This window comes from Syngnathus leptorhynchus, chromosome 2 (genome assembly GCF_054491065.1).
Source record: "Syngnathus leptorhynchus isolate UIUO chromosome 2, UIUO_Slep, whole genome shotgun sequence".
In the NCBI taxonomy this organism is placed as follows: domain Eukaryota; kingdom Metazoa; phylum Chordata; class Actinopteri; order Syngnathiformes; family Syngnathidae; genus Syngnathus; species Syngnathus leptorhynchus.
Genome location: NC_141196.1, coordinates 11,051,290 through 11,076,901, shown reverse-complemented (window position 1 = coordinate 11,076,901; position 25,612 = coordinate 11,051,290). Strand labels below are relative to the sequence as shown.

General features: G+C 39.8%; 1 protein-coding gene across 3 annotated transcripts; it reads right to left on the bottom strand.

The window, feature by feature from the left end:
- Window positions 1-7,430: 7,430 nt before the first annotated feature.
- gabra4 (gamma-aminobutyric acid type A receptor subunit alpha4) lies at window positions 7,431-19,052 on the bottom strand. 3 transcript variants are annotated; one of them, XM_085934821.1, is made up of 9 exons: window positions 18,952-19,052; window positions 18,735-18,853; window positions 17,962-18,029; window positions 16,789-17,015; window positions 15,850-15,983; window positions 13,800-13,943; window positions 13,359-13,511; window positions 10,625-10,878; window positions 7,431-8,800 (listed from the first exon to the last, which is right to left on the bottom strand). In XM_085934821.1, the coding sequence occupies exons 1-9, from the start codon at window positions 19,035-19,037 to the stop codon at window positions 8,255-8,257; spliced, it is 1,731 nt and encodes a 576-aa protein (XP_085790947.1). In that variant the 5' UTR covers window positions 19,038-19,052; the 3' UTR covers window positions 7,431-8,254. The 3 variants fall into 3 exon arrangements, with proteins under 3 accessions (XP_085790947.1, XP_085790929.1, XP_085790938.1); XM_085934803.1 differs by having other exon boundaries at window positions 15,850-15,932; window positions 16,795-17,015; XM_085934812.1 differs by lacking the exons at window positions 18,735-18,853; window positions 18,952-19,052 and adding an exon at window positions 18,101-18,122 and having other exon boundaries at window positions 7,432-8,800; window positions 15,850-15,932; window positions 16,795-17,015.
- Between the last annotated feature and the right edge of the window lie 6,560 nt (window positions 19,053-25,612).

Genomic DNA, 25,612 nt, shown 5'->3' with positions numbered 1-25,612 from the left:
ATTGATGTCGTTTCCGCCCCAGCTGCCTGCAGTCAATATGATAATGTATTGATTATGCAAATGTGGTCTTTTTCTGAACTTTGCTTCGAGGAAAGCAATGTTTCCAAATGGAGTTTTCTGGCTTTAGTTTGAGCGGAAATGCTGTGATGTTTGGACTGCTTACGGTTGCCGAACTAGAAAATCAACCATGGTGGGGGGAAGAAAAAAAAAACATGGTGGGAAAACTGTTGTTATACGGTGAGTTACTGTCTTTGTCCAGCAGAGGACAGTCAGTATGCCTGTGCACAGAATACGTATAAGACAACACAACTTTGGTCTTTCAGTGATACTGACATTAAAGCATATACACAAAGAGATCATAATATTAGGCGCACCATGAGATTCTAAATTTGCCTTTACAGAGAGTTGATCAAGCTTGGTTATTGCACTCAACAGAAAGCTATTTATTTATTTATGTATTTATGTATTTATGTATTTATGTATTTATGTATTTATGTATTTATTTCTTTATTTCTTTATTTCTTTATTTATTCATTCATTCATTCATTCATTCATTTATTTATTTATTTATTTATTTATTTATTTATTTATTTATTTATTTATTTATTTATTTATTTATTTCACCCAATGTTGGCTACTTTTGCCCCATTAGTCTTCATTTAACCAAAATTGCTCACTTTTGGAATGTAGGAGCAAGCCAAGCATTATATTCAGAACTTCCCAAGTTCTCAGGCATGCCAGCGACTACACTGTGCTGCCTATATTTATTTTCATTGTTTACTATGATGGATGTAGTTTGCAACGGTGTCTCAGGGCACTGTGTTATAATGGTTTGTAATATGTTGGCCCTCTCTGCTGAAACACAATGCTTTTGATTGGATCAATAGACACAGAGTTAAAACCCACAAAGCTGGTGCACATGCATCACCCCCTTGGTCATCTTGCTTTGTACAAACTATTGGAGAATATTGTGGGCTAATAGACCAGCCTTTGTTGCAAGCAGTTCAGGCATACTTGTAATACTCAGCATCATCATACTGATAACAGACTTGGCTTGCTTTAATTAACCAATCAGAGGATGCAAAAGTGATGGTGATGATTAAATGAAATCTGATTGGTTAAATAAACAGTTATTGCTATCACAACAGATTTTTAAGACACTGCACAGGTTAGATATGTCCTGAAAAACCAAGGCTGGACTGGTCATTTGGCATACAGGGCAGATGACGTTTTCTGAGGCTAATACAATGCCATTAAATTATTTTCTACCATTTTACCCCAAGAGACCAAACCACAATTTAGAGGGAGCATTGACAATGCTACAATACAATTGGTAGACGGCAAAACCAAAACAACATCAGTGGCAGAGCTACGTGGTAGCCAGGGTTCAAGAGTCGGGCCATTCCAGCCCTCCTGGAAATAATACAGCCTCAAGAAATGTTAGTACAATGCAAAGACAATAGTCTGCATTCTAGGTGTAAAATATGAAAAATTCTCTGAACAAAAGTTGGTTGAAAATAAATCAGAGCTTCCTGTAGTGTTTCGACCGACAGGGAAAGCCCTAATGGCCCCAACCGAGTGCTGAAATTTCTGCACTAACTTTATCCATATTCATTGTCAGTCATTGTGCCAACTGGGACACATTCATGACATGAGTAAGAGTGATGCAATGCCTTGCAATAAATGATGTGCTGAAATAGAATGTAAGGCAATCCGTGAAGTCAAAAACATGTTTTGTGTGAAAAATATAGCATCGGTTGAAGGGATATAAAAGGCTTTTGTTTCTTCTGGCCAAGCTCCTCTTTGCCCCACCTTCACCGTTGGACTTGATAACAGGCCCAGGGTTCATGTTTATTGAGACGCCCCACTCATTGATCACCTGTGAGAGGTATAGATTAGAGCACAGATCAATGGAACAAGAGTGCGCCGTCTGAAGTGAAGTGCATGGGAGGCGGCGATTGTGTTTGATAATGGTCAGTCCCCCGAGGTCCATCAGTCTATTTTGATCTGTGCGTGACTGAGTGCTTGTTGTGGGCTGCTTTGCTGCCTCTTAAGCCAGAGAATGTGCTGACGGATCATCCTCCACACATTTTGCCCTACTGCTGTTTTTACGGTCGACTTGTACAGTGGCATCGATTTTTAATAGATGCGTAATGCATGATTTTTCATTTCAGTTTTGTTCTTCCACAGCTTGTTGGAATGTAATAGGTATATTGTATATATATATATAAATATGTAGTTTATATCAAATAGATATAACTATATCTATTTGTTATATAGATATATTTATATTATATATAATATAAATATAATATTTATTTATTTATTTATTTATTTATATGTGCATCCATGTACAAAAGTTTAAAAAAATAGATTTAGTTGTTTTCAAGTTTGTAACAAAGACTAAATACAGCTAGGGCAGCATGGTGGTGGCACATTATTTAGCAGGTCCACCTCAGAGTTGTGTGGTAGGTCGATCGATCACTCCAAATTGTCCGTAGGTGTTATTGTGAGCGTGAATGTTTGTTAGTCTATGTGTGCCCTGTGATTGGCGAGCGACCAGTTCAGGGTGTTCCCTGCCTACCGCCCAAAGACTACTGGGATAGGCTCCCTCGTGAGGAAAAGCGGTTCATAAAATGATTGGATGAATGTACACCAAGCCTGATGCTAAACACAATATCTGCAATGTCATCTTTGATTTGACCAGGTTGCAACAAAGCACGGTGACATTTTGGGGACATGGTCGCGTGAAGGTAGTGTCTATTGCTGTCAGATGCGTGTCTAGCAAAGCCGGAAATGCTGTGCAATTCTCTGACCCGTTTCCTCGGCAACAAGCGGTGAATGGAGGAAGAAAGATGCTGCGTGAGGCTGGAAAAACGAGAACCCCAACAATAGGCCATGCTCCTCCTAAAGTGATGCCACCCTGTGTCAAGTCATTACGCAGAGTTATAACATGATTAAGAACCTGTCATCCATCGTTATTCTCAAACGGAACAATTCTTAATGTTACAAACCAAATGCATTGTCGCATATGCGTGTTATATTTTTTCTCCCATGGGCCATGAGACAGAACAAGTTTACATTAAAATTTCAGCTTTACAGATGCCATATGCAGGTGGTATGTGACATGCTTATAAATTATATTGCAACACATAGTGTGATAGTAAAGGTAATTACAGCCACCTAGTGGCACAGATTGTTTAGTTTTTTGATGGAGGGAAACATTTCCATAAAAGCTCAAATTTGTATGCTGTTGAGTCCAAATGATTACTTTTTAATGGACTAAAGAAAACTTTGTACATCAGCCGTCTTGAGCTGAGCTTGTGGACTTTTTTTTCATACAGATTGTTTTTGTTTCATGGTATGTCTTATTTTCTTGTGTCCCACGTTTATGTCTTGGTTTCAGTTTTGTTAGCAACTTGTCTCATCAGCCATGTTCCTCATGTCAACCAATGTCCAGCTGTTTTTACATCTGTCTTGATTTCGGTGGATATTCCATGTGTCTTGTTTCCTTTTTGTTTTTCCAATTTATTTTTTAGTACAGACCTTGCCTTGCTTCTCTTGACAAAATGAACCGACCAAAGTGGAGGCCCCAATTCAAAGTCACGCACAAAAACGGGAATAGACTCACCATGACGTGACCGGAGAAACGTGACTTGCGACAAAAATGAACCGCCAGAAAGCAAGGAACTGAATACGAGCCAATTGACAGGGTAACGAGGCACATCTCGACAAGACACGAGTGACTGAAAACCCGATTGGTTACCAAATTCCAAATGAGTCGACATGATCAAACACAGATCCCAACCTCAGTTGCCACGCACGTAAACACAAGTTCATGCAAAGTTCATATTCCGCCATGGAATGTCATCATCAGAAAATATTCTGCTTATGTCTACATAGCTGCATGCATCTTATATAACGCAATAAATGAATCACAACCACGTACTGCTGATGAGAACAAAAAGGTCTGTTCCCTGACCTTAGTGAAGCTGGAAATGTGGCAGTTTGTTGCACTCACTCACTCGCTTGCCTCAGGTTACCAGGGAAACTACACAGAGCACCCTTCATCTGTGTTTTCGGTAGTCATGTCGCAATTGCCGTCTGTTGACAATAAGTTTGAACAACCGCTATATTTTTATCCATGGCTAAAATTAACTGCGGCGCTAAACCGTGGGATCCCACATTTTCATCTTCCACAGCTCGCTGTTGTCATGCTGGGAAGCGTCATAGCAAGATCACGTCATAACAGAAGGGAGTCGTTACTAAGGAAATGGAAGCAAACGTTTCCCATGTGTTGCCTGTGGGTAAATTGAGTTGTAGCTTTGAGACAGTGACATTACTATCAGGGTCTCATTCTCTGGGTCTATGAGTTACTCACTCACTCACTCACTCACTCACTCACTCACTCACTCACTCACTCACTCACTCACTCACTCACTCACTCACTCACTCACTCACTCACTCACTCACTCACTCACTCACTCACTCACTCACTCACTCACTCACTCACTCACTCACGGCCACAGTACCGCATTGATTGGATGTATATAATCATTCACAATTTGCTGTGATTAATTACAGAAGCATGTCATTTCATCAATATTGCTGCAAAAGAAAACACAACTGTGAAGGAGAAAACAATTATTGAAATATATATGAGAATAAATAAGAGGTGAAAATAGTAAATAAAAACACTGTTATCTCATTATTGTTGATAATATTACTAGCATCATTCTAAAAGACATTAGGAGAGTTATCAATGTACATTTTACAAATTTCTGTAATTCTAATTGGCCATGCAGGTTATTGATTGATTGATTGATTGATTGATTGATTGATTGATTGATTGATTGATTAATTTAATGGTGCTAGGATTCCTCTGCTACAAACAGCCACCAGATGGCAGAGAAAAGTCAAATTTGTGAGCAGTGAGCTCTGAGGTTGGTTGTCAGTCTTTTCTGCTTTCTTTTCAAGAAAGAAAACAAATAAATAAAAAAGAACTGTATAATTTTTAAAACAGGTGCATGAGCATCTCATTATGCAAATCCACATCAGTGAAGTAAACGGACTATTACAGTTTATATGTGTGCCAACAGTTTGTAGCCCATAACTAAAAGCAACTGGACAATGAATACCTTTATGTTCTAGTGCGATAATTGTACCTTGTGATTAGTGAGGGAAGCTCTTGTTTGATTGTGTCAAGAGCTGATGAAAAGATGGGAAGTGGACATGTAATGCTTCACAGCACGTGATGATTAAATGCCTGACAAAAGGCAGATGGTAAAGCTAGCAGGAGTTCATGGCATGCTGATTTTTCCAGTTAATGTCACCACCAGTCGCTCTGTTGGACTGTGAAGGTTATGTTTCCGTGACACGCACACACAAACACACACACACCCACACACAACATGGTGTTCTCTTTCCAATATGACGGGATGGGGAAAGACATTAGAATTTTTTTTGGGCTTGATTGTATTCGAATCCATCAAAATACTAAATAGTCACTCCATTATCAGAGGTGGAAGGCCGCTTCTAATTGGCCACTTTACCGATATTTGATCTTCGTGGCCAACTTGATATCATCCACTCCCACAACAACACAAACAGACTTTCAAAAATGCATGACGTTGCAGCAGCTTGCATGGGTCTGGAAAACAACAAAAAAGTTCATCTGTAAGTGTGTCATCCTACTCTCAACCCTGGTATGTTTATCCTGCAAATAAATGATCCAATCTATATTTGCCTCCCCTCCCACTGGCTTTTCTTATATGGAAAACCAGGCAGTCACAACGGTTGTGCTGCTGTGCATTTTTTCATCCTAAGCAGGTCTTTATTGACACAACTAGAATTAGCTACAGGTTTCGCAATCGCAGGGCACATATAGACAAATGACCATCCACACTCATAATCTCACCTACAGGCAATTTGGAGTGCTCAATTGGCCTACCATGCATGTTTTTGAAATGTGGGAGGAACCCAAACTTATTTTCCATGTATTGAATCAGTATTTTGCGGAGAGGTTTTTCCAAGTGCATTTTAGTGGGTCTCAATTTCACGCAAATTTTTGAACATTCGTGGGCGATCCAATCTTCCAAAAATCGAGGGAGTTGACGTCACAGTAAATTGTTGAAACAGATTAGATAGATCGGTCCAATTTTAAAATTGCTAATTGGTTATGGACTCCAAATTTATGATAGCGTCAACTTATTAGAAAAATACACTGAAGAGTGTTCGGCCCAAAACGATTTACTTTCTAATTCACTCCACAAATGTCGTAGTTTACCGAATGAAGAGCACAAAAATGATCTACAACAAGAGTGAACTAAAAAAAAAAAAAGATGGGAAGCTGACATTATGATAAATAAAACCTCAAAGCTTCTCGGTAGCAGCTTTGGAGGTATTAAAAGAGGAGTCGGCATCTTTCTGGCATCGGGAGCGACAGGCCTGATAGAAAGAAAAATAGGAAACGGGAAAAAAATCGGCACAATGCAGCGTTGGCAGCTCCATCAATCATGTGCACACTTATTTAGAGCATATAAACAGCAAACATCAATCTGTTGTTGACAAGCTCCTCATTAGGACACGCCTGGTCTCTGTTTTGGTGTTGAGCTCTATTCTACATCTGCCTGCTCGCAGAATACAGACAGAGAGTGAGGGAGGGAGAGAAAGAGAGAAAGAGAAAGAGAGAGAGAGAGAGAAAGAGAGAGAGAGAGAGAAAGAGAAAGAGAGAAAGAGAAAGAGCGACAGCGGGGCAATAACGGCAAAATCAATTTTGCACATGACTGCGTGCGGGAGAGATGAGTGGCAGCGGGCATCTTGATCTGTCTATCAGCCCGCGTGTCTCTCACTGGCGCGACAGCGTCATCCCTCATGTTACACTAACAGATCAACAGGAGCCAACGATGGCAACTACATGGATGAAGAGACAAGGCATGCATGCACACACACACACACACAAGCATCTGTGTGTGACGTGTGTGTCTGCAGGTGAATGCTCAAAGTGAGCTCATTGCAGAGTTGGAGCAGAAAATATACTGCATGGATGAAATGAAGTGTACAGGCGGGACAGCTGGCAGCGGGCCCATCTCAGCAAGCTAGCTTTTTTTCTACTGTTGAATATAAAAAGCAGAAATACTACTGCCCTCAGGTGGTCTAAGCGCACACAGCAGAAGGAGTAGTAAAATGTCCGCTAACCTGAAGCAAGAATCGTAGTAAAAACGGTTTCATTCCTTACATTCTATAATTATATATATATATTTTTTTTTTCTTGTTTAAAAACATGTTTTTTAGGAGGCTAGAACAGATTAATGGCGTTTACATTAACGTCAATGGGAAAAGATGATTTAAGATATGATCTGAACAAGTTAAGCTTGTATCTCAAGGCACCACTGCATTTAGATGTATGAATGATAGAATTTCCAAATAAATACAAAACATTCACCAGCAGTCACTCAGCTATAAACTTTATTGTTGCAGTGACGGACTAGCCACAAGCCGTTGGTCTGTGCTGTTAAATCACGTGACGCGAGTTGAACCCTTGCACAATTCTTGACTACGCAGTCAATTGCCATTGCTATTAGGAAAAAAGCTTATTGGAATATTAATTAACAATGAGACCTTACAAGTTTCTCCCTGCCAGATCTCCTGATTCTTGTTTTCCAGTGATTGACTATAGATTGAGATCATCCGTCTAATATTAGATTAATGCTCGCTCTTAACATCTTAGGCTCTATTAACTCCCTATGCCTCTTTGAAAATGTAGCAACTTCGGGTCTAATCGGTATTCGTGCGCCGCGCAGAATTTACGCCGGTCACAAAACCAGAAACCCTGAACTCTTTCTTCCATTATATAAAGACTTGCTTTCATAAGGTCTTAATATTCAAATGTCAGTACACTATAATTAATCAAATCAGTTTGTATAAATAAACCTATTTACAGTTTTAGAATGGCGGTGCACACATCCACGCAGATGCAGGATAGAAAAATATCATGCGTTATCTTGACTGCAGTGAAGACCTTTAAATACACATTGAGCAAGATGAAAAGAGGGGAAAAGCATCGTCCAGTGGGCTAGTTTTCATCCTCACAGCGAATGAAATATTTCATAATTTGTTCCCATGCTCGCTGTTAATAAAAACATGTGTTCTCTCGGGAGATGAAGGTACGTCTGTTCTGGTTTTGGCAGCTTTTATTCCTTATTCGCTTCCCATCTGTGAACCAAAATGGTGCTTCATGCTTGTTGCCAAGAGTCTAGCCTCCTTTGGCCACCATGGTGTCCTTGGATAAGTAAACCACCCAGTACACCATGTTAAATGCTCCAAAGGATACTGGAAAGAGGATCCGTGCATACTTGTCAATTTTGCTGGTTCCGCCCATCCCGGCAGCAGTGGGCTGGGAGCACGGAGTCTGTTTGAGCTCGGCTTTATTCCCCATCATCTGGAGGCGCTCCAGTTTGGGCCCCAGCAGATGCTGCAAGGAAGCGGCGGCGGCGTTTTGCGTCTTGCACGGCGTGCCTACCGTCACGTCTGGCGTGGATGACGCAGCCAGGGGTGTGTTTTTCACAAGCTGTTTGACTTCCGACGACGAAGCCACGCTGAGCACGCTCTCGGATTTGGGGCTGGAGCGGGAGAGGGTGGGCGAGCTGCTGTTGACGCCGCTGTTTAAAGGTCTCGGCGGTCGGGCTCGCCCCACTCCTGAAATGTTGCTCGTGGACTGGGCTCGCTGGTGATTGCGCAAGTCTTGGTGGCTAATGTAATTCATCCGCTTCCTCAGGTTACCGTTGGTGTCTGGGTTCTGCTGTGAAACCAAGTCAGATGTCAGTTGCACTGGAAGGGAATGCACAAACAGGGTTTTGCACAACTTGTTCTTTTAGTAGTCTTAGCAATAAGCTGCATTTTTTTCTTCCTCTGCTTTTAAATATTTGGAGTGAGATATTTGAAGAAAAAACCAACGGTTTAATTCTAAGTCATAACGCAACGCACATGGACAAGTTGTTGAAAAGAAACACCCACAGTGGTCACAGAAATAACTTGAATGTGACAAAAGTATTAATAGTAAATAAATAAACTATTTTGAAAATTGCAACTTTTGTATCGTGTGATTCAATAGAATTATTTTTAAACAGCAAACCTGGAGAAATATTATTGTACTCTGAGAAAAGAATGACAATAATTCGGACGAACATTGGGATACGTCATCTGATTAACATCACGGGTATCTTCAAACGGGTAATTAGTTAGTCAACTTATTCAAAGGTTGAAAACTAGCCACGTTAAAAGTAAAGGCTATAAGATCATCTCAAAGCAGCTCGATGTTCCTGTGCGCACAATTATTCAGAAACGTCTCTGTCTACGTGTGTATGTGTTTGATTTTTCCCTTGCATTCATCCTCCTGTATTGCAAAAGTGTGTTGGCGGAATGTAAACCTTGTCATATTGATCTGATTACAGAGACCCTCACACAGATGGCCTTCATGGTGAAGCGGACGGCAATGCAGATGTCACGTATCGAGGATTTCACTCATTTCACACAAGCTTAAGACAGAAAGTAGGTAACACTGCATCACACTAGTAATGCAGTAGAGAGTCAAAGAAGCTTATCCTTTGGGAGTTGATGTTTTCCAACAGGCAAGAGTGTGAAGCTGCCTGGCACTATAAAGCATTTGCAGAAATAATCCACCCCCCACCCAACCTCTGAAACGGAAAATATTCAATGTCCAATGTGGATAGCAGAGTTGTGTGTGCGAGTGTTTGCTTGTCATCACGGCAGGTGTGAAATGCTATCAAAGCGGACCCATCACTCAGTGACCCTTATGTCCAATTTTTTTCTAGGGTCAACAGGATCGGCTTTTGCGTAAAACAGCATTTCCACCCGCCAACAGCGGGGTCTCTAGGAAACCTATACAGATGAAACTAGGCTGTGTTGCCGTGGCAACCTACTTAATCCCCCGAAGTGCGGGTGTCACCCGACTGCATTCAGGCGTGATTACACCATAGTGGGATTTGGACTGGAGGAGGCAACTTAAATATGTCAGTGGGGAAAAAAAAAAAGTCATTTAATCATATGGAATTGCAAAATTTACTAAAATGAAAAAAATAAAAAATAAACAAGGGAAATTTGACATCTATCACTCAATATTGTACTGTTACTTTAGTTCTATGTCTGAAAAAGGAAGTATGGTTATATAGTGTTTTTTTAGCACTACCGTTATAATAGCACATGTATGTGAACACAAAGAGTTCTATTTTTGTAACGGACAAAAAAATCCTGTGAGGCTCGAGGCCTGCACAGAGACAGGTAAGACCTGACGTTGACGAGTGAAGACCGGTGGATCTGCGTGTGGTAGGGCTGCGCCGCTGTGGGAGGCATAATCATAGAACGAGTTTGTTTGCCCATTTCTAAAAGTAATTTGAAACCATTCATCCATCCACTCATCCCGTCTCTCCATCCATCCATCCATTCTCACATCGGGTTAAGATTCATTTGTTGGAGCAAAAATCTCATCCTTCTCTTTTTCTGTCATGGCCACTTCAGGTCAGCGCATTTTGTGAGAGGTGTGCTAAGTCCTCAAACTGCACTCAAATTCTCTGCCATGCTTATATTTGAAGGATATGACATTTACCTGCAGCACCTCCTCCGTGTCCTTGACCTTGACTGGCGTGGTTTGAGGTACAGGCGGGCATTTGGCCGGCTTCTTTTTAGCCCGCTCCAGCTGCGCGTTGAAGTAGTTGACAGCAGCAAACTCGATGAGGGCAGAAAAAACGAAGGCGAAGCAGACCGCAATAAACCAATCCATGGCCGTGGCGTACGACACCTTGGGGAGGGAGTGGCGAGCGCTGATGCTGAGAGTAGTCATGGTCAGCACCGTGGTGATGCCTTCAGGGGTTCAAAAAGACACTTTGTAAGTAAGTTAATGACACAAAAAAAAGTGATGTCAGATGTTGAATTCACGTCGCTTTGGGATTCAAGGAAGTGAACTCAGCCAGCCTCGCTGACACATTAAAGCAAGCACAACAGCTCTGTAATGTATGTCTAAAATAGAAACTGCATCAAAGGTGCTTGTACACGTTTATGAGCAGCGTTTCAAGCCCAAGAACTTGTTTTGACAAATGAGTCATACAAACTATTTTCTATGCCACGTATCCCCATGAGGATCTATGATAAACTGATTTAGGGTGAGAGAGAAGGATAGCAAGACAAGCCATTAAAAAAATCTTATCTTTGTGTTATGGTAATTAAATACAAAGGGAACATTATATTGTGCAATAGTATCACTATATTGTTAATGTATTAATTATTCACGTGCTGTGTTTCAATAACCCAGCAATGGCTTGGTCCCTTTTGGAGGTCAGACCCAGTACGGCAGTAACCCAGTTTGGTTTATTTGGCAACCCTTGTTAAAATTCCGTCACATGGCCAGCAGCATTTCCAACAGTGACATAAATGTCACCATGTAATATCCTGCAAAAAACATGATTTCTATCCGCATTCCTGTATACAATCACAAATGTAAATGAAATGCAAAGTATAATAGTTTGTTTGTGTCCACAGATGGTTTTCTTCTTCTTGATTTGCTCAAAACAGCACCAAGCTGAATATTTATTGTAAACTCCCAACTCTGTCTGTGCAGCGTGAAAAAAAAAAAGTTATTTTTTTGTTTTTGTTCTGTTGTGTGTTTTAATGAATTCATTCAATGTATTTTTAATGTCTTTTTTTTGTCATTGCAAGCAGGTGGGTCATAACCCAAAAGTGGGTGGATCGTTAAGAGATGGAAAAAAAAAAAAACATAAGAGGATTGTATTACCAACATGACAATTACATATTTTACAAGTGTGTTTTTTACACATTATTGTATTTACTGTAAATACTTCTGTAACGTGTATGTTTCAAACTTATTTAAAAAAATTCAACAATACATTTTCTTTCTTAATCCTTGAAGTGAGTCGTGACCGAATGACAGTAAGAAAATATAATTCCTAGAGCGACAACAGTTGAAAACTACAAATTCGCATTATTTATTGCCCAAATTGACTCGATCCACTCTGTGATGTATATAATGTAAGAAAGCTATAGACACAGATGAACTCAATTGAAAAGGTGTGCATGACAGCGCTAAAGGACACAATGTAATGATTGTGATGGAATGTCACATTGTCGTTGTCACGCTGCCATGAAAAAATTAGACGAGATGAATGCATATGCCAGAGTGTATACAAGGTCATGCGTGGCTCCTACAAAAATAGAAAGATGCTCTCTCTATATGCTAACAGTGCACCACTCGTCCTCTGTGTCTTTAACCAATAACCATAATTGAATTTAGAGGAAAATCTCCTTTACATTGACAGACCAGAACGGTTAGCGTGCCACAGAGACCTTCCTCAACATAAATGCATTCGCTCGCAACCGGAGGTGACCGCTATATAATTGCATGTCAATCATGAATGCTAGGTGGTTTGTAGCTTCTGGGCGCCAAGCTGAGTATGATGATGTATCAGCAAAATTATTTGGTATGAAAGAAATGCTCACTGAAATACCTTGGAATTTACTCAAATGCATATTTGACACATCGCAAAGCTTCTGGGAGAATTTCCTTTTCTTTTATTATTTTTATATTTCACTAGTAGGATATCTCAGGGGGTCCCTGAGAAAAGCTTTTTTATTTTTTAATAACCCAAACAATTCCTCATAAAATGCTGATATTCATTACACGCTCACTTCGAGGGACAGGTGGAAAAGTGGAATGAAAAATGAAAGCATTCGTAAAATGCCCAAAAGTCAATTATTTGGCCTGGCACCTGAGGGGGGTCCAAGGATGTTTAAGGGGGGGTGGTGCCCCTTTAGCCCCACCCCCTTAACTCCGCCAGTGTCTCTACCTCTGGACATCATCACCACAAAAACAAAAGTGTTGTATTTATGTCAGCTGGGAAGTTCTTGCTCCCGTGTAACTTCAAATCTGTATCCTCACTGATTTATTTGTATCTTCTTCAAATTCAAATAGTCTTTGGTCAAATTATTCTTAAAAAGGTACATACGCCCAGATCAAGAGCAAACACATTTAAATATAAATTACAACTCAAAGGAACATGTTTTTCTCTATTTGTGTTTCTTGAACTGTTTAAAGCATGAAAGAAAAGTTGAAATAACTTTTGTTTTTTTAAGGTAGCCACCTTCTCATTGTAGTTGGCTCCACTGTACTTAAAAGGACTTTTGTTCATGTCTAATCTTAGCTTTCAAAGACAAATGTGTATCAGTACAGCAGCTCTTGATACCCGCCGTAATTACACACAGAGAGGAGGCACTCCAAGCAAATTAACAGCCAGCCAAAAGGTTGAACACAATGAGTGAGGTCCACGTACCGAAAACTGTGCGCGCCGGGACCGACTCTTTATTTATCCAGAAGGACACTTGGGAGAGGATTACTGTCATTATGCAAGGGATATACGTCTGAATCATGAAGTAGCCCATTTTCCGTTTCAAGTGGAAGAAGACCGTCATCACCACATATTCACCTGTGGGATCAACACAGACGAATTAGCGTGATGAACAAAACAGGCTGACAGATTTCACTCATGAAAGCTTTGGGTGGCTCATGTTTTATTTTGTTATCCTAAAATTCCACCAAAAAAACATCAAGGCCAATCACATCGTCTTGATGCTGATGAAATGTTGGTTTAATTTTGCATGTGGCGTCGACGTAAAGAGGGATAGATATCCCTTGAGCCAAAGAAAAGAGAGCACGAGAAATGCAACACATGGCCCGACAAGGTGAAAATGGAGAGAGTCTGCGCAAATCTCACCTGTGATGGATTTAATGGTTTCACTGGAGACCGTCTGGCCGATGAGATCGTACTGAACTAAGCTTGACGACTCGGGAGGGACCTCCACGGAGTGCTCGGGCCCTTTGGTCCATGTATAGATCATCTCTGTTTTGGGATAGGCATCTGTGCACAGAAAAAAAAAAAAAAAAAAAAAAAAAAAGACATGACTGAGTGAAGAGTGACTCATGCTCGGGCTGAGCAAACTGAAAGCACTTAAGTACTGACTTGCCTTGCTTGGGTTTAAACACATTTGAAACTTGAAGGGGAATACTTAAGGCTTACTTTTGGACTGACTCATCACAAATTCTGCTGGGTCATGTATTTTGAAGGCTACTTCAAAAGGTTAGTTCACAGTTAGAATTTTTGTGGTAAATATCAATCTACATAAAAAACGAAATATTAGATGAGGTGAAAATTCCAGTCATCTGTCTCACCTCATAGTTTAGCTTTGATTCAAATGATTCATTTAATACTTCATGACACCTAATTTCTTAATGTGAATAAAAACAAAGATTTCAAATGGTCCCAAATTGAATTGGCTTCATTAATCATTCCAAATGATCACTCTGACCTGAAAGTTTTCACTTGATGTAAATCATTTTTGAATGCTGTAACGTTTTTTACGTCATCTCAAATAGAGATTTATAATTGTCGGAATTTTAACAGGAATTCAAAATTTAAGTTCTTTAAATGAGAACACTTTTATTTATATTTTATATACACTTATACTTTATATTTTTCACTACTGGAATAAAAGACAACATGCACAATTAAGTGGCTATAGAACCAGTGATTTTTTTTTTTCATTCTCATGATTAAAATCAATCTCTGAAAAATATATTTCACATTTTTATTTATCTTAATTCATTTAATTTTCCAATTAATTTTAACATAAAATGGTGTGATTATGTAAATATTTTTTGGAGTTCTGTTAATTTATTCCAGTATTTTGAAAACACAAATTTGGAAGATCTAACAGCTAGATCTAAGAGCTAACAGATTGTATTTATTTATTTATTTATTCATTCATTCATTAGTTTTGTTTGTTTATTTAATGTCTTATTATCAAGATTTTTTTTTTCTGTTCCTTAGTCTGTTCTTTACCCAAATAGAGGCATAGGATCAGTGCCACCAGCCTTTACTGGTCTTTTTTTTTTTTTACACAAGTATCTGTACTTGAATACTTTTTCCAACTCTGCTGACAACTCGGCAAAAAATTCCATTAGTCCTGTTGTGTGGCTGACTTATTCCATATAAAGACGGCATTTTATGTCTGAATGTTTCCCTCAGAGTGCTTTGGCCACTCAATAAAATGCACAACAAAATGACAGCTGTCTTTGCCTTCCACTCCCTATGGGACTCCGCACCAGCAGGATACTAACTGTGCTGCCAAAATGAAATGACTCTGGTGTGTCATGGAGTGCGCACACAAGTCCAGATGGAGAAGCAAAAAAAGAGAGCGCGGGGGAATGAAGGCAGAGGAGAAAGAAGGGGGAAATAAGCACACACACACACACACACATGCCAGATATGGAAAATTAATGCATAGGTCTTTGCTATCCTGGGGCACAGGAAGGAATTCTGACCTTTCCTTTGCTTCAGGCCAAATCACAGGGTCGTTTCCTCATGACTGGAGGTGAGCATCAGGAGAAGGAGGGGACGGGAGGTGACAATAACTGAAAACTGGGAATTTGTCCTCTACAATGTCATCATCACGCTGTTTAATTGACGGAGATTGGCCAAGAACAAAGGCAAATGTGATTTCCATTCCTTGTTTCTTTTTTGCAGATAAAATCTCTATCTGGCTGCTTCTCACTGATAAGAATGAGCTGCTCTATTTGAGTAGCGACTTTGAGATTTTTGCTGACCGGTAGACCCCCCCCCCCCAAACAATGGTGCTGAGTTGAGCTTTCATTGTTCACTGCTAAGTGCAACAATGAAATACACTACGTCATTAACAAACAACCATTTGAGTGTCAAAATGAGAACAGTCATGTGATTGAGCAGCACACACTCACACAAAACTTACAGCTTCCAAACTTGAGGGGGCACGCATGTCCGTCCATAGGGAAGTTCACAAGCTTCATGGGACATTCTGCACTGATTGTCAATCTGTTGGCCATAAGACAGAAAAAAAGGGAAACAAAGTGAAAGACTGACAGGAAGCATTTACATTTTGCTCAAATATTCAAAGAAGTGTTAAAAATTGATTCAATAAATGGTGAAAACCTCTACCATAGGAGCAGCACCATAACTTGGGCTCTGTTTTAGTGAATATTTCGCGTAACACTATGCGGAGGCGGGTAAGAGGTAGGGCTGCTCCACTGTGGGAGTGATCACAGCTGCATTCAATCATGACCATTCAAAACTGCTTCTTTCAATCCCTATAAATGTGGTGACCTAGTTGCACACTGAGGAGGACATTGATCAAACAAAATTTTGTATGCTATTTATGTTTGATCTGCGACCTTGAGTGCCTTGAAAGGCGCCTTATAAATAAAATGTATTATTATTCTTATTATTATTATTATCAGTATTATTATGACAACCCCACCCCCTAAATTGCAGTTCTCGCCCAGCGGGATGGTCAAAACTCTAATACGATAATTCAGATGGTCTCAGGCCTATTTGTATAGTTAGGAAGGAAGTGTGTTGTCCTATTAGACCAGTCCTCCACCATGCACCAGTCTTAGATGTAGTTTGGGTCTAAATGGACTTTCTTCCACCAAATTGTCATTCCACCAGGTGCGTCTTCAAGACATTCAGCCCACTCAGATTGCCAGTCTGCCAAAATTGTCAAATATTTGCAGAGAGCCTGTATAAGGAGCTGCTGTCTTTGGCACCATTAGCTACAAAAATAGAGCTCTACAAATTGAAAGTTTTAAAGCTCAATATTATTTGGACGTCAGGGATGGCTCTTGCAGGAAATTACAGTTCGACAAGCAATGAATTCTGAAAGTTCATCTCCCAGGACCTCATAGTGTAGAGAATGGTCCCGTTCTTCATGATCCTGAACAGTTTGTTGGGCGCCGTCATGTTGTGGGCCACTGACTTCTTGCCGTTCCTGAAGAAAGTGTCTGGCGTCCAAACTTTGGTCACCATCAAGTTGTTCAGCCTTAAAATCTCAATCGGACCCTCATACATCAACCTGCGGTCCACCCACGTCTGACGAAAGAACACGTCCATTGTGTATTCCTAACACGTGAGAATGGACAAACAAAGCAAAACTCGGATTACATTCTTAATTATTTTGTGGACTAAAACTGTTTGTACACTGCTCAAAAAAGGGAACCTCAATCCAAAACACCTAATCTCCATGAACAAAATATTTTAGTATAAAATAATTTAATACAACAAAGTAATCCGAGTCACGGCACCAATTGAAAAGTTCTATGCGAGCTTTTAATGGTTCTTTTATATTTAACGCTCGTAATATTCTACCAGTAACTACCAGAAGTTGAACTATTTAATGGATGCCAGAAAGATCAAGACTGCGGAGCCATTTTCTGCCAACTGCAGCAGGTCTCATCTGTCCGAAACGACAACCCACATGACAATATGTGACTCAGTGGTCTTAACTGGTTTCAACTGGTTAAGTGTGTCGATAGGTAAGAAGATACACAGCCAGGCAAAAGCTCACGGTGGAATCAAGTTACCAATCTACTTATGTGCTGAAAATACCTGGATTTACATAGTTAGAGAAAACCCGTTTTATTATCCATTGGTACTTGGCTCACTCTAGTGGTATGAAAAAAATACTGGCCAAGTACAGCTCAGTTGTATTTCACTTTTTAGTACAATTTTCCTATATTTAGTACAGTAAGTTGTGCATGATGGTACAGTGACTTGCAATACTAATATTTTTATGAAAACATACACCTCCTATGCTACTGTACAGTATTTTAATGTTGGTCATCATGGTGGTATTTGGAGAATTTGCAATTTTTTTAGGTTGTACTTGGTGTAACACACACTTTCTATGATTATATTTTATTACGTGTCGCTCATATGTTAAAAATTGGTTCACGGGAAAAACATTTATACTTCTTAAATGAGTGAGGATATCCCAGAAATGCGATTGGCTTTGATGAACCGTTTTTTGAGCAGTAGAATCTGAATTTGTAAGAAACGGAGTGCATACCATTTCAACATCTGAAACAGGACCAAAACTTGTCACGTAAATGTCTGTCTTGACCTCGGTCACGGGACCTGATGAGACATTAAATCACGCATTCAACTTTAAATGCCCCTTCATGTCACAATCCATTAATCATAGTCACATTTCATATTTGGTGTAAACACCCTCTTGTAGGCCTTCAATTTGTCAGGATGAAGTCAGCAGGCTTTCACTCTGACGCATCTTGCTTAATGGATGTTTAAAAATGCTTGGAAAACATAATCCTGTTTGATTTTTTTGCCCTCTAGTGAAAAAAATGTGGACTTGACTGAAGCCTTTGCAGCGAGGATAAGCTCCAATGTGGATGTCCTATAATGCAATACACGCACACTGGTTTCAGACATGCTTGAGAAACAAATCTGCACTTTGAGCACTTGAACTGTACATTAAGCGTTTGTCCTAAAATGTGATTATATAAGCACACTGCCGTGTATATAAGTATATAATATACCGTATGACATTGCGTGGGCCGTGATGTCCCGTTTGTTGGTCATCTTAACCCACGGAGGGCGGGAGGGGGGGTGATGTCACAAAGTTCCAAAAAGATCACTGCGCCATTTATTTGATTGATACGAGTTATGTAAGGCTTTTTATGCACATATTATGCTTCATTAAAAGTAAGTTAATCGTGAGTTAATAATGCGTAGAATTAAACAGCTCGCTATTTTGCCTGAATGACGTTTTTTTTTTTTTTTTCGTATAAAATCATGACCAAATTTAAAACAATTGCTACGTACCTCCGAATCCAGGTCTCAGTCTGTTATCGTAACCGTCTAGAAGTCGGTCTAAAATCCGCGTAAAATTCCCCGGATAGATCCTTTCATCCTTCCTTGTCTGTCCTGTGGTGTTCTTAACACTAGACAAGAAGGTCGAAGAATTTAGAGGTTAAAAAAAAAAAAAAGACAAAGAGGGGGGGAAAAGAGGAAGTTTCGGTAACCCAAATTTGGGACTCACCAAGTCGCCAAAGAGAAAAAGTATAAGAGAGTCATAAAAACGGGGTGCATCGTCGTCGCCAGCGCCTTTGTATTGGCAGAAAGCATCTTCGCATGCCATACTTCAAGCTTCTTCACATCTCCTCACTTCCGAGTGCCTCTTCAGGGAGGAGAAGGAGGAGAGGTCAGATGGAGCGGTGCACAGAGAGGAGCAAGTTCTCCCGGCCGCATGCAGTCTCTCCTCCGCCGCAGACGCGCCAAATACGCACGCACCTTCCAGCCCGGTCACACCTCCCTCCAGCCTGGATTTTAGCTGCTGCTCATTTTCTTTGCACTTGCATCCACAGAAAGAAGCAAATCCGCCTTCTCCTTCACTCCCTATGCTTCGACGTGTGTCTTACCCTCCCATCCTTACAGCTTGCCTTTGCTTTTTTTTTTTTTTTTTTTTCTCATATATGCTTTCGCAGAACATTTCTTTGCATGATCCCGACATTCACATCGTAAAGAAAAGAGGCGGTTCACATAAGGAGAGTATGGCCTCGTCCTCTCAGCATTTGGTGTTTCCTGACAGTGTGGCTGTGACCTCCCCTGCTTCTTTGCATATTACACATAAGGCGTCCTCCCCTCGGAGTTTCTTTGCACAACTTTACCCTGGTGTAAAGGGCATCTAGGGAAAGAAGCTACGTCATTTCAAGATGTTTGAGAAACACAGGCATGCAAAAGTGGTTAACTGAACAGACATCGGCTTTCAGAAACATTTCAAGATTCAGTGGAAAAAGAGATAAGTGAAATACTTGAGCAGACTCAGTTTGTCATGATGCACCATGCTGCATATACTTCCTAAAGAAGATTATCTTGTGACAGTCAGGTGAATCCCGTGCGGGGTAAATCTATGCAGAGAGGTTTAAAACCTTTGTTGATCGTTTTGATGAGCAGATCTGCGAAAGGGAAGGCTGCGCTGCTGTGGGAGTGGTCACAGTTGATTTCATTCATAGTCAATCCATCATGTCTCCTTTCATTCTCTTTAAATGCGATTTCCTAAAGTTTGAGAGATGATGGAATCACATCTGCGCTTGGTGACTGACCCTGATTGTTCTTGTGCTTCCCCCTTGCTTTGCCACTCAGTGGCATTTAACGCCATTTTTTTCAAATAGTGTGGACTTGCATAGTTTGGACTGTACTCATCTGTACTGTATTTTTGAGATTCAAATGGGTCAGTCTTGTCGCAATACACACACAGGTAGGGAAATGGGACAAGCCACATGCTGCTTCACAGATTTCACTGCACCTGGGACAAGTACAAGACATGCACTGTGTGTGTGTGTTTGTGTGTGTGTGTGTGTGTGTGTGTGTGTGTGTGTGTGTGTGTGTGTGTGTGAGAGAGAGAGAGAGAGAGAGAGAGAGAGAGAGAGAGAGAGAGAGAGAGAGAGAGAGAGAGAGATGAATACTATAGTGCATGTGTGTGGTTCTGTAGCTAAGGTCAATTCTGTAGAATAAAAATACTTCACTTCTAGTTCACATGTATAATGAGTTACCTGGAAAAAAATTGCGCAATCACGGTAAGTTGAGGAAGCATCTTGTCGATTTCTCACATGCAAAAAACACACATTTCCCAATTCCCTGCACAGCCACCCACCCCAGTCCACCCACAACACACGAGAACAAGGCGGCACTGTGGGGGATGAGTAATACGCATGTGCTTTGTGGGAACGGGCTTTCATCCAAGTCTGTTTATTTCTTCTTCTTTTATTTATTTTTGTACATTTGGTCACTGCAACTTTGATTGGAAAATCATTTGGATTAACGTGAAAGAGCAGGACATTTTTAAATGTCCAAAACGAATAGAATAAAAAAAAGTCTATTGTGTTGTGAGCTTGGATGGATGGATGGATGGATGGATGGATGGATGGATGGATGGATGGATGGATGGATGGATGGATGGATGGATGGATGGATGGATGGATGGATGGATGGATGGATGGATGGACGGATGGACGGATGGACGGATGGACATGTTGATTAGATAGATACTATGTAGGTAGATCAGTTCCTTGAAACTCTCTCTACCTGCTTTGTAAACTGCACTGCCTACAGCAGAAATAACTGCTATAACCTAGTTTTTGTCTGTGTGTGTATTTGTGTGTGTTTTTTTCTACCACACAGTCTTACTAGTACTGCTACTCGGCAGCAATTGCAGTGTAACCCATCAGAAGCTCTCGGCACGTGGCAGAAAGAGTCAAATGAGACCTGTTAACCAATGACTTGCTTTCATACAATGGAACTGCCGAAGTTGGATACCATTTGTTGTGTGATGCAGAAAAAAAATAATAATATTAAACATTTAAAGATCTAAGCCCATCTTTGAATGAGGACCGTGTTCTTCCTCCTCTACTGTTTCTTCTTCTTTCTTTTTTTTTCTCCTCAGCCTCTCACAAGGTCAGTGTTGGTGCTATAAAAGACATCTGGTTTGGTGGTGTGCCGTCTCGGTTATCTCGAACACAACACACACTATGAGAGCAGTAAGCACATACTTGGCAATTCTTCCTCATCACATTTTAAAAATTGGTTCAAATGGCCATGTGTTTATGGAAACAACAGTAAATCCCATTTGACTCATATCCTGCACGACAGAAGTAATTTCCTTCCAAGTCAAGCCCTTGTCGCTCCAAAAGAAATGAAAAGGATTCAAACGGTTGACAAAGGTGTCATGGAAATAGATATGAATGGCTTCATTCTGCAATATAATAAATGTGTCCTCTCAATTACCCTGAAGTGCAACAGCCCTGGATTTCTGCTGTCCCGACATCCAAGTTTAGAACGTGGCCTCATTTAAAGGGATGGTTTGGTTAGCAATTTGACGTCACCGGACTGAGAGAAACATGTGGAAGGTGAAAAATCAAGCTTAAGGTATTGCTGTCACTGTTTATCAATTAGATTTGAAATGAAGACTTTCCAAAAATCTGCATCTTTTCATATTTAATTTACTCAGTTTTGTTCCAGTGATGAATTCTTAATTTAACAAAAAGGTGATTGAAGTGATTGAAGATCATTTTTGCCTGAAGAAGAGCACGTCTGTTGTAGGTGGTAGCGTTTTTATCCCATCAACTCAGACCTAAAAGAAGCATTGCCACATTTCTATGTTAATTCGTGTGACAATTATCAGCAGAATCCGTAGGGAACATGGTCGGCAGTAGATGCAAGAAGAAGCATGCATCGGATGACGCCGAGAAACAATTTCCCCACCATCAAACGGTGTTAAATCAAAATCATCAAATGTATGAATTATAATGACATCACTTTTAATGTGTATTTATGACTCAAAAAGCACTCGTGCTTTGTTATGAGGTGTCTTGGTTTTTGCTTGTGCTCAACTTCCTCATTCTTCTCCACAGCAGGCTAGCGTAGACCCCCTCCAGCAGCAGCAGATGCAGCCTCAAGACTTCACTGATCTCTTTTGCTGAGCCATGACAGTTGCGACAGAAACATGGTGATGAAAGTTTCCTTTTGAATGCCATTTTCACCTTAGCAGATGTGTGAATAGAAACAAAAAACAAAGCCCGAGTAGCTTGCAGCAATTTAGCAGCAGTTGCCTGGAGGGCAGACTTTAACTTACCATAAAGGAGTCCACCAATCAGGGGGGATAAAAAAAAAAAACATGCATCTAACGAACAAGTTTGTTTCTGTAGTAATATTCCTGTAAAAAATATAATAATATAATATATATAGAGAGATATATTAAATATTTAAAAAACATATATATATATATTAATATTGTATGTATTTTTTAATATGCATGTATGTATGTATGTATGTTAGGATCAGTTTCCATTTTCTCATGATGGAAATTTAATTTGGATCTATGTACGCTCTCAGTCTCCTGGCCTGATTGCTGGGATGTTCTCACTTTGTTTCACCTATCCATTGAGGCGGCGCTGTATAAATAGGCACACTTAAAATAGTGTTGATCTCTCAGAGGAACTTCTCAAGAGAGGACCAATGGCCAAATTTCCAACAATGAGATATAGGCCAGACTGTTACTGGGCTCTTATGTGGAATCCCTTCACTTTTGAACTAGTGTGTAATTTTATTACTGTAATATCTCTTGAAAAAAAAATGTTTGTACGAATTTCCCTCCTGCAGACAAAACGTCTTTTCTTTATTACATCCATGCCTCATTAATTTGCTCTGTGTGCACGTGTGTGTGTGTGTGTGTGTGTGTGTGCAAGTGACAGCTTTGTTAGTTTGTGTGTGAGTTTCTTCCCATCCCCGAGTTCTTGAGCTGTCCCAATTATGTTATTCACGAGCAGAGATGTTTTCCCCAAAGACATTTGTGTTTTCAAGGTGCTAATGAATCGTGACTGCACTTCCTTTCGTATTTGTGAGAAAATCGTCAATTGTCAGGTCAAACGCTAATCTTCACCAAAATTGTTGGATGGTATTGGAACATTTTCACGATATTCTCGGGATCCTGTTTTGTGCACAACCCCTGATGGTTAATATGATCTCTATCTGGATACGTCAAGACAATAATGTCATTATGACCTTGGGCCATTGGCCACTAAACTAGTTCGTTGTGTGCCCATCTTAAATACATTTCCATGTGGCGTTTCTATTTCACATTCCACATAACAGGAAGCCTCAAAAGCACAAATATGAAGGTAAAATTAAATAAATGTATCCTCTCCTCATTATGGCATACAGTAATTGCCTCATCATAAGATTTCTCTTATCAGATCAGTTTGGCAAGTAAAATGGAAAAATGCAGGGACAACAAAAAGTCAAATTATTATTAATGGGCAACTAAAGCCAAACAGAACCAGAATGTGAAAATGTATGCGGCAGTATTTTTGATTTTCGATGCAAGCACATGAGCGCTGAATAAACAATATTGGGGGATTTTTCTTAGTGACTCAAGTCACTGTTGCACCACTAGGTTGCATGGGCTGCTTTTGCAGTTGTCATATAGCTGCAAAAGAAAATGAGACAACTCTCAGTGGAGTAAAGCGGAAGCAGAAAAGAATCTAACCCAAATCGACTTTTTTTTTTTTGGTCCCTTGAGTGGTGAAGCACTTCAAGCAAGAAGGACTTGCTTGCAATTGTCATCTGATTAAAAGCTAATCTATTTTTACATCTTGAGGCAGTCAAAGTCCTCTTTCAAATGGTGTACTTTGAGCACAAGACGCTTGTGAATCAAAAAAGGTATTCAATTGAACAGATGAAGTTGTTTGATACGTAAAAAAATGTTTCCTCCAAAACATGTCATTATTTCAAGGAAAATAGGTTGCCATGGTAATATGGACTTTGAAATCATAAGACAGTAAATTGTCATCGATGATGGTAGCCTCAGAGGTCCCCGATTTAACGGCACATTGTCAGCATCAAACTATCTTTTTAGATTGAGTAACAAAAATCAAAGAGCTTTCAAAACAACTAGGAGCTTTCAGAGTTAATGGATCTGGATTTAGGCTGATTAGTGGGTTTAAATGAGGGAAATTTGTAGGCCAAGGTGAAAGAACTCATTATCCTTCATCATTAGAGGTTTAGTCAAAGATGTGTGGATCCCTCGTTCTTGCAGTCTCAATGGCAATTAACATAGCCGAGGTGGGGAAGTCAACTCTTCAATGAAACATTTTTGAAGTATACTGATAAAAACATGAATCCGCATACTACTGTATAAATCACGCGGGCTAGTAACCAATTAATGGCAGCCCCCCTCGCCCAAAGTCAACTACAAGAGATTCCAACTCACCCGAGACCCTAAACGAGCTAAATAGTAAGCTAATAATAATAATATCAATATTATTATTAATATTAATAATAATAATAATAATAATAATAATAATAATAATGAAATGCTATCGAAATGCTCTTTATATTTTCCATCATCATTTCTCCAGATAAACGTTTCTCTTTAATTGTCACCCACTTGCCCAACATTTTCTCCCATTCAGACAAGCAAGCATCTGTCTGTTAAAAATAATTTCAATTATGTGAGGATTTTAATTGTGTTCAGATGAAATCCATTAGGCACAGACAGAACCCTCATAATGTCCGCTGACTGAAGGGCACATTGTTCACATTTCAAACGGAGAAATAAGTGGAAAGGTTTTTGGGAAGACTTTTTGGGTCAACAATATAGAAAGCATCAAATAAAAATCATTGTGAGGTTTGATTGCGACAGTAACTGTAGAATCCAGTTTTTAAAGCAATAGTGCAAATAATACGAATTGACAAAATGCTAACATCGATTACATTAAAATTGATTGACTGCTATCAAAAATACTAAGGCAGATGGATACTAAATTTACTTCTTCTAAGATCCAGATCCATTGAACTTGTTCATTCACTCATTTGCTCATTTCAGTCTATTTTATAATTGATCAAATGCTAACATAGATGGATGAGGTATGCTAACATATAGCACGATACTACTACTACTACATGAGTATAGAAAGCACCAAGGCTGATTGATAAGGCTTTTACATCTCAGTGGTTTCTACACAAACGCATGGCATAACATAGTGAGGCAGTTTTATCGTGTCCAGAGAAAATGAATCAATCATTGTGCAGTCAAAACAACAACGCTAATGTTCTTTTATTTCTAATCTAGTGAAGTGATATATCAAGACAAAATCATTGCCATCGTGCAAATACGTCTCGACTTAAGTGATTTCTGTTTCTGG

Coding starts and splice junctions, on each gene's coding strand:
- gabra4 (XM_085934821.1), bottom strand. CDS start 19,037: ATGCTTTCTGCCAATACAAAGGCGCTGGCGACGACGATGCACCCCGTT. Junction 13,944..15,849: donor CCCCCTCAAGTTTGGAAGCT/GTAAGTTTTGTG, acceptor TTCTGTGCACAG/ATGCCTATCCCAAAACAGAG. Junction 13,512..13,799: donor AACCATTAAATCCATCACAG/GTGAGATTTGCG, acceptor TTGATCCCACAG/GTGAATATGTGGTGATGACG.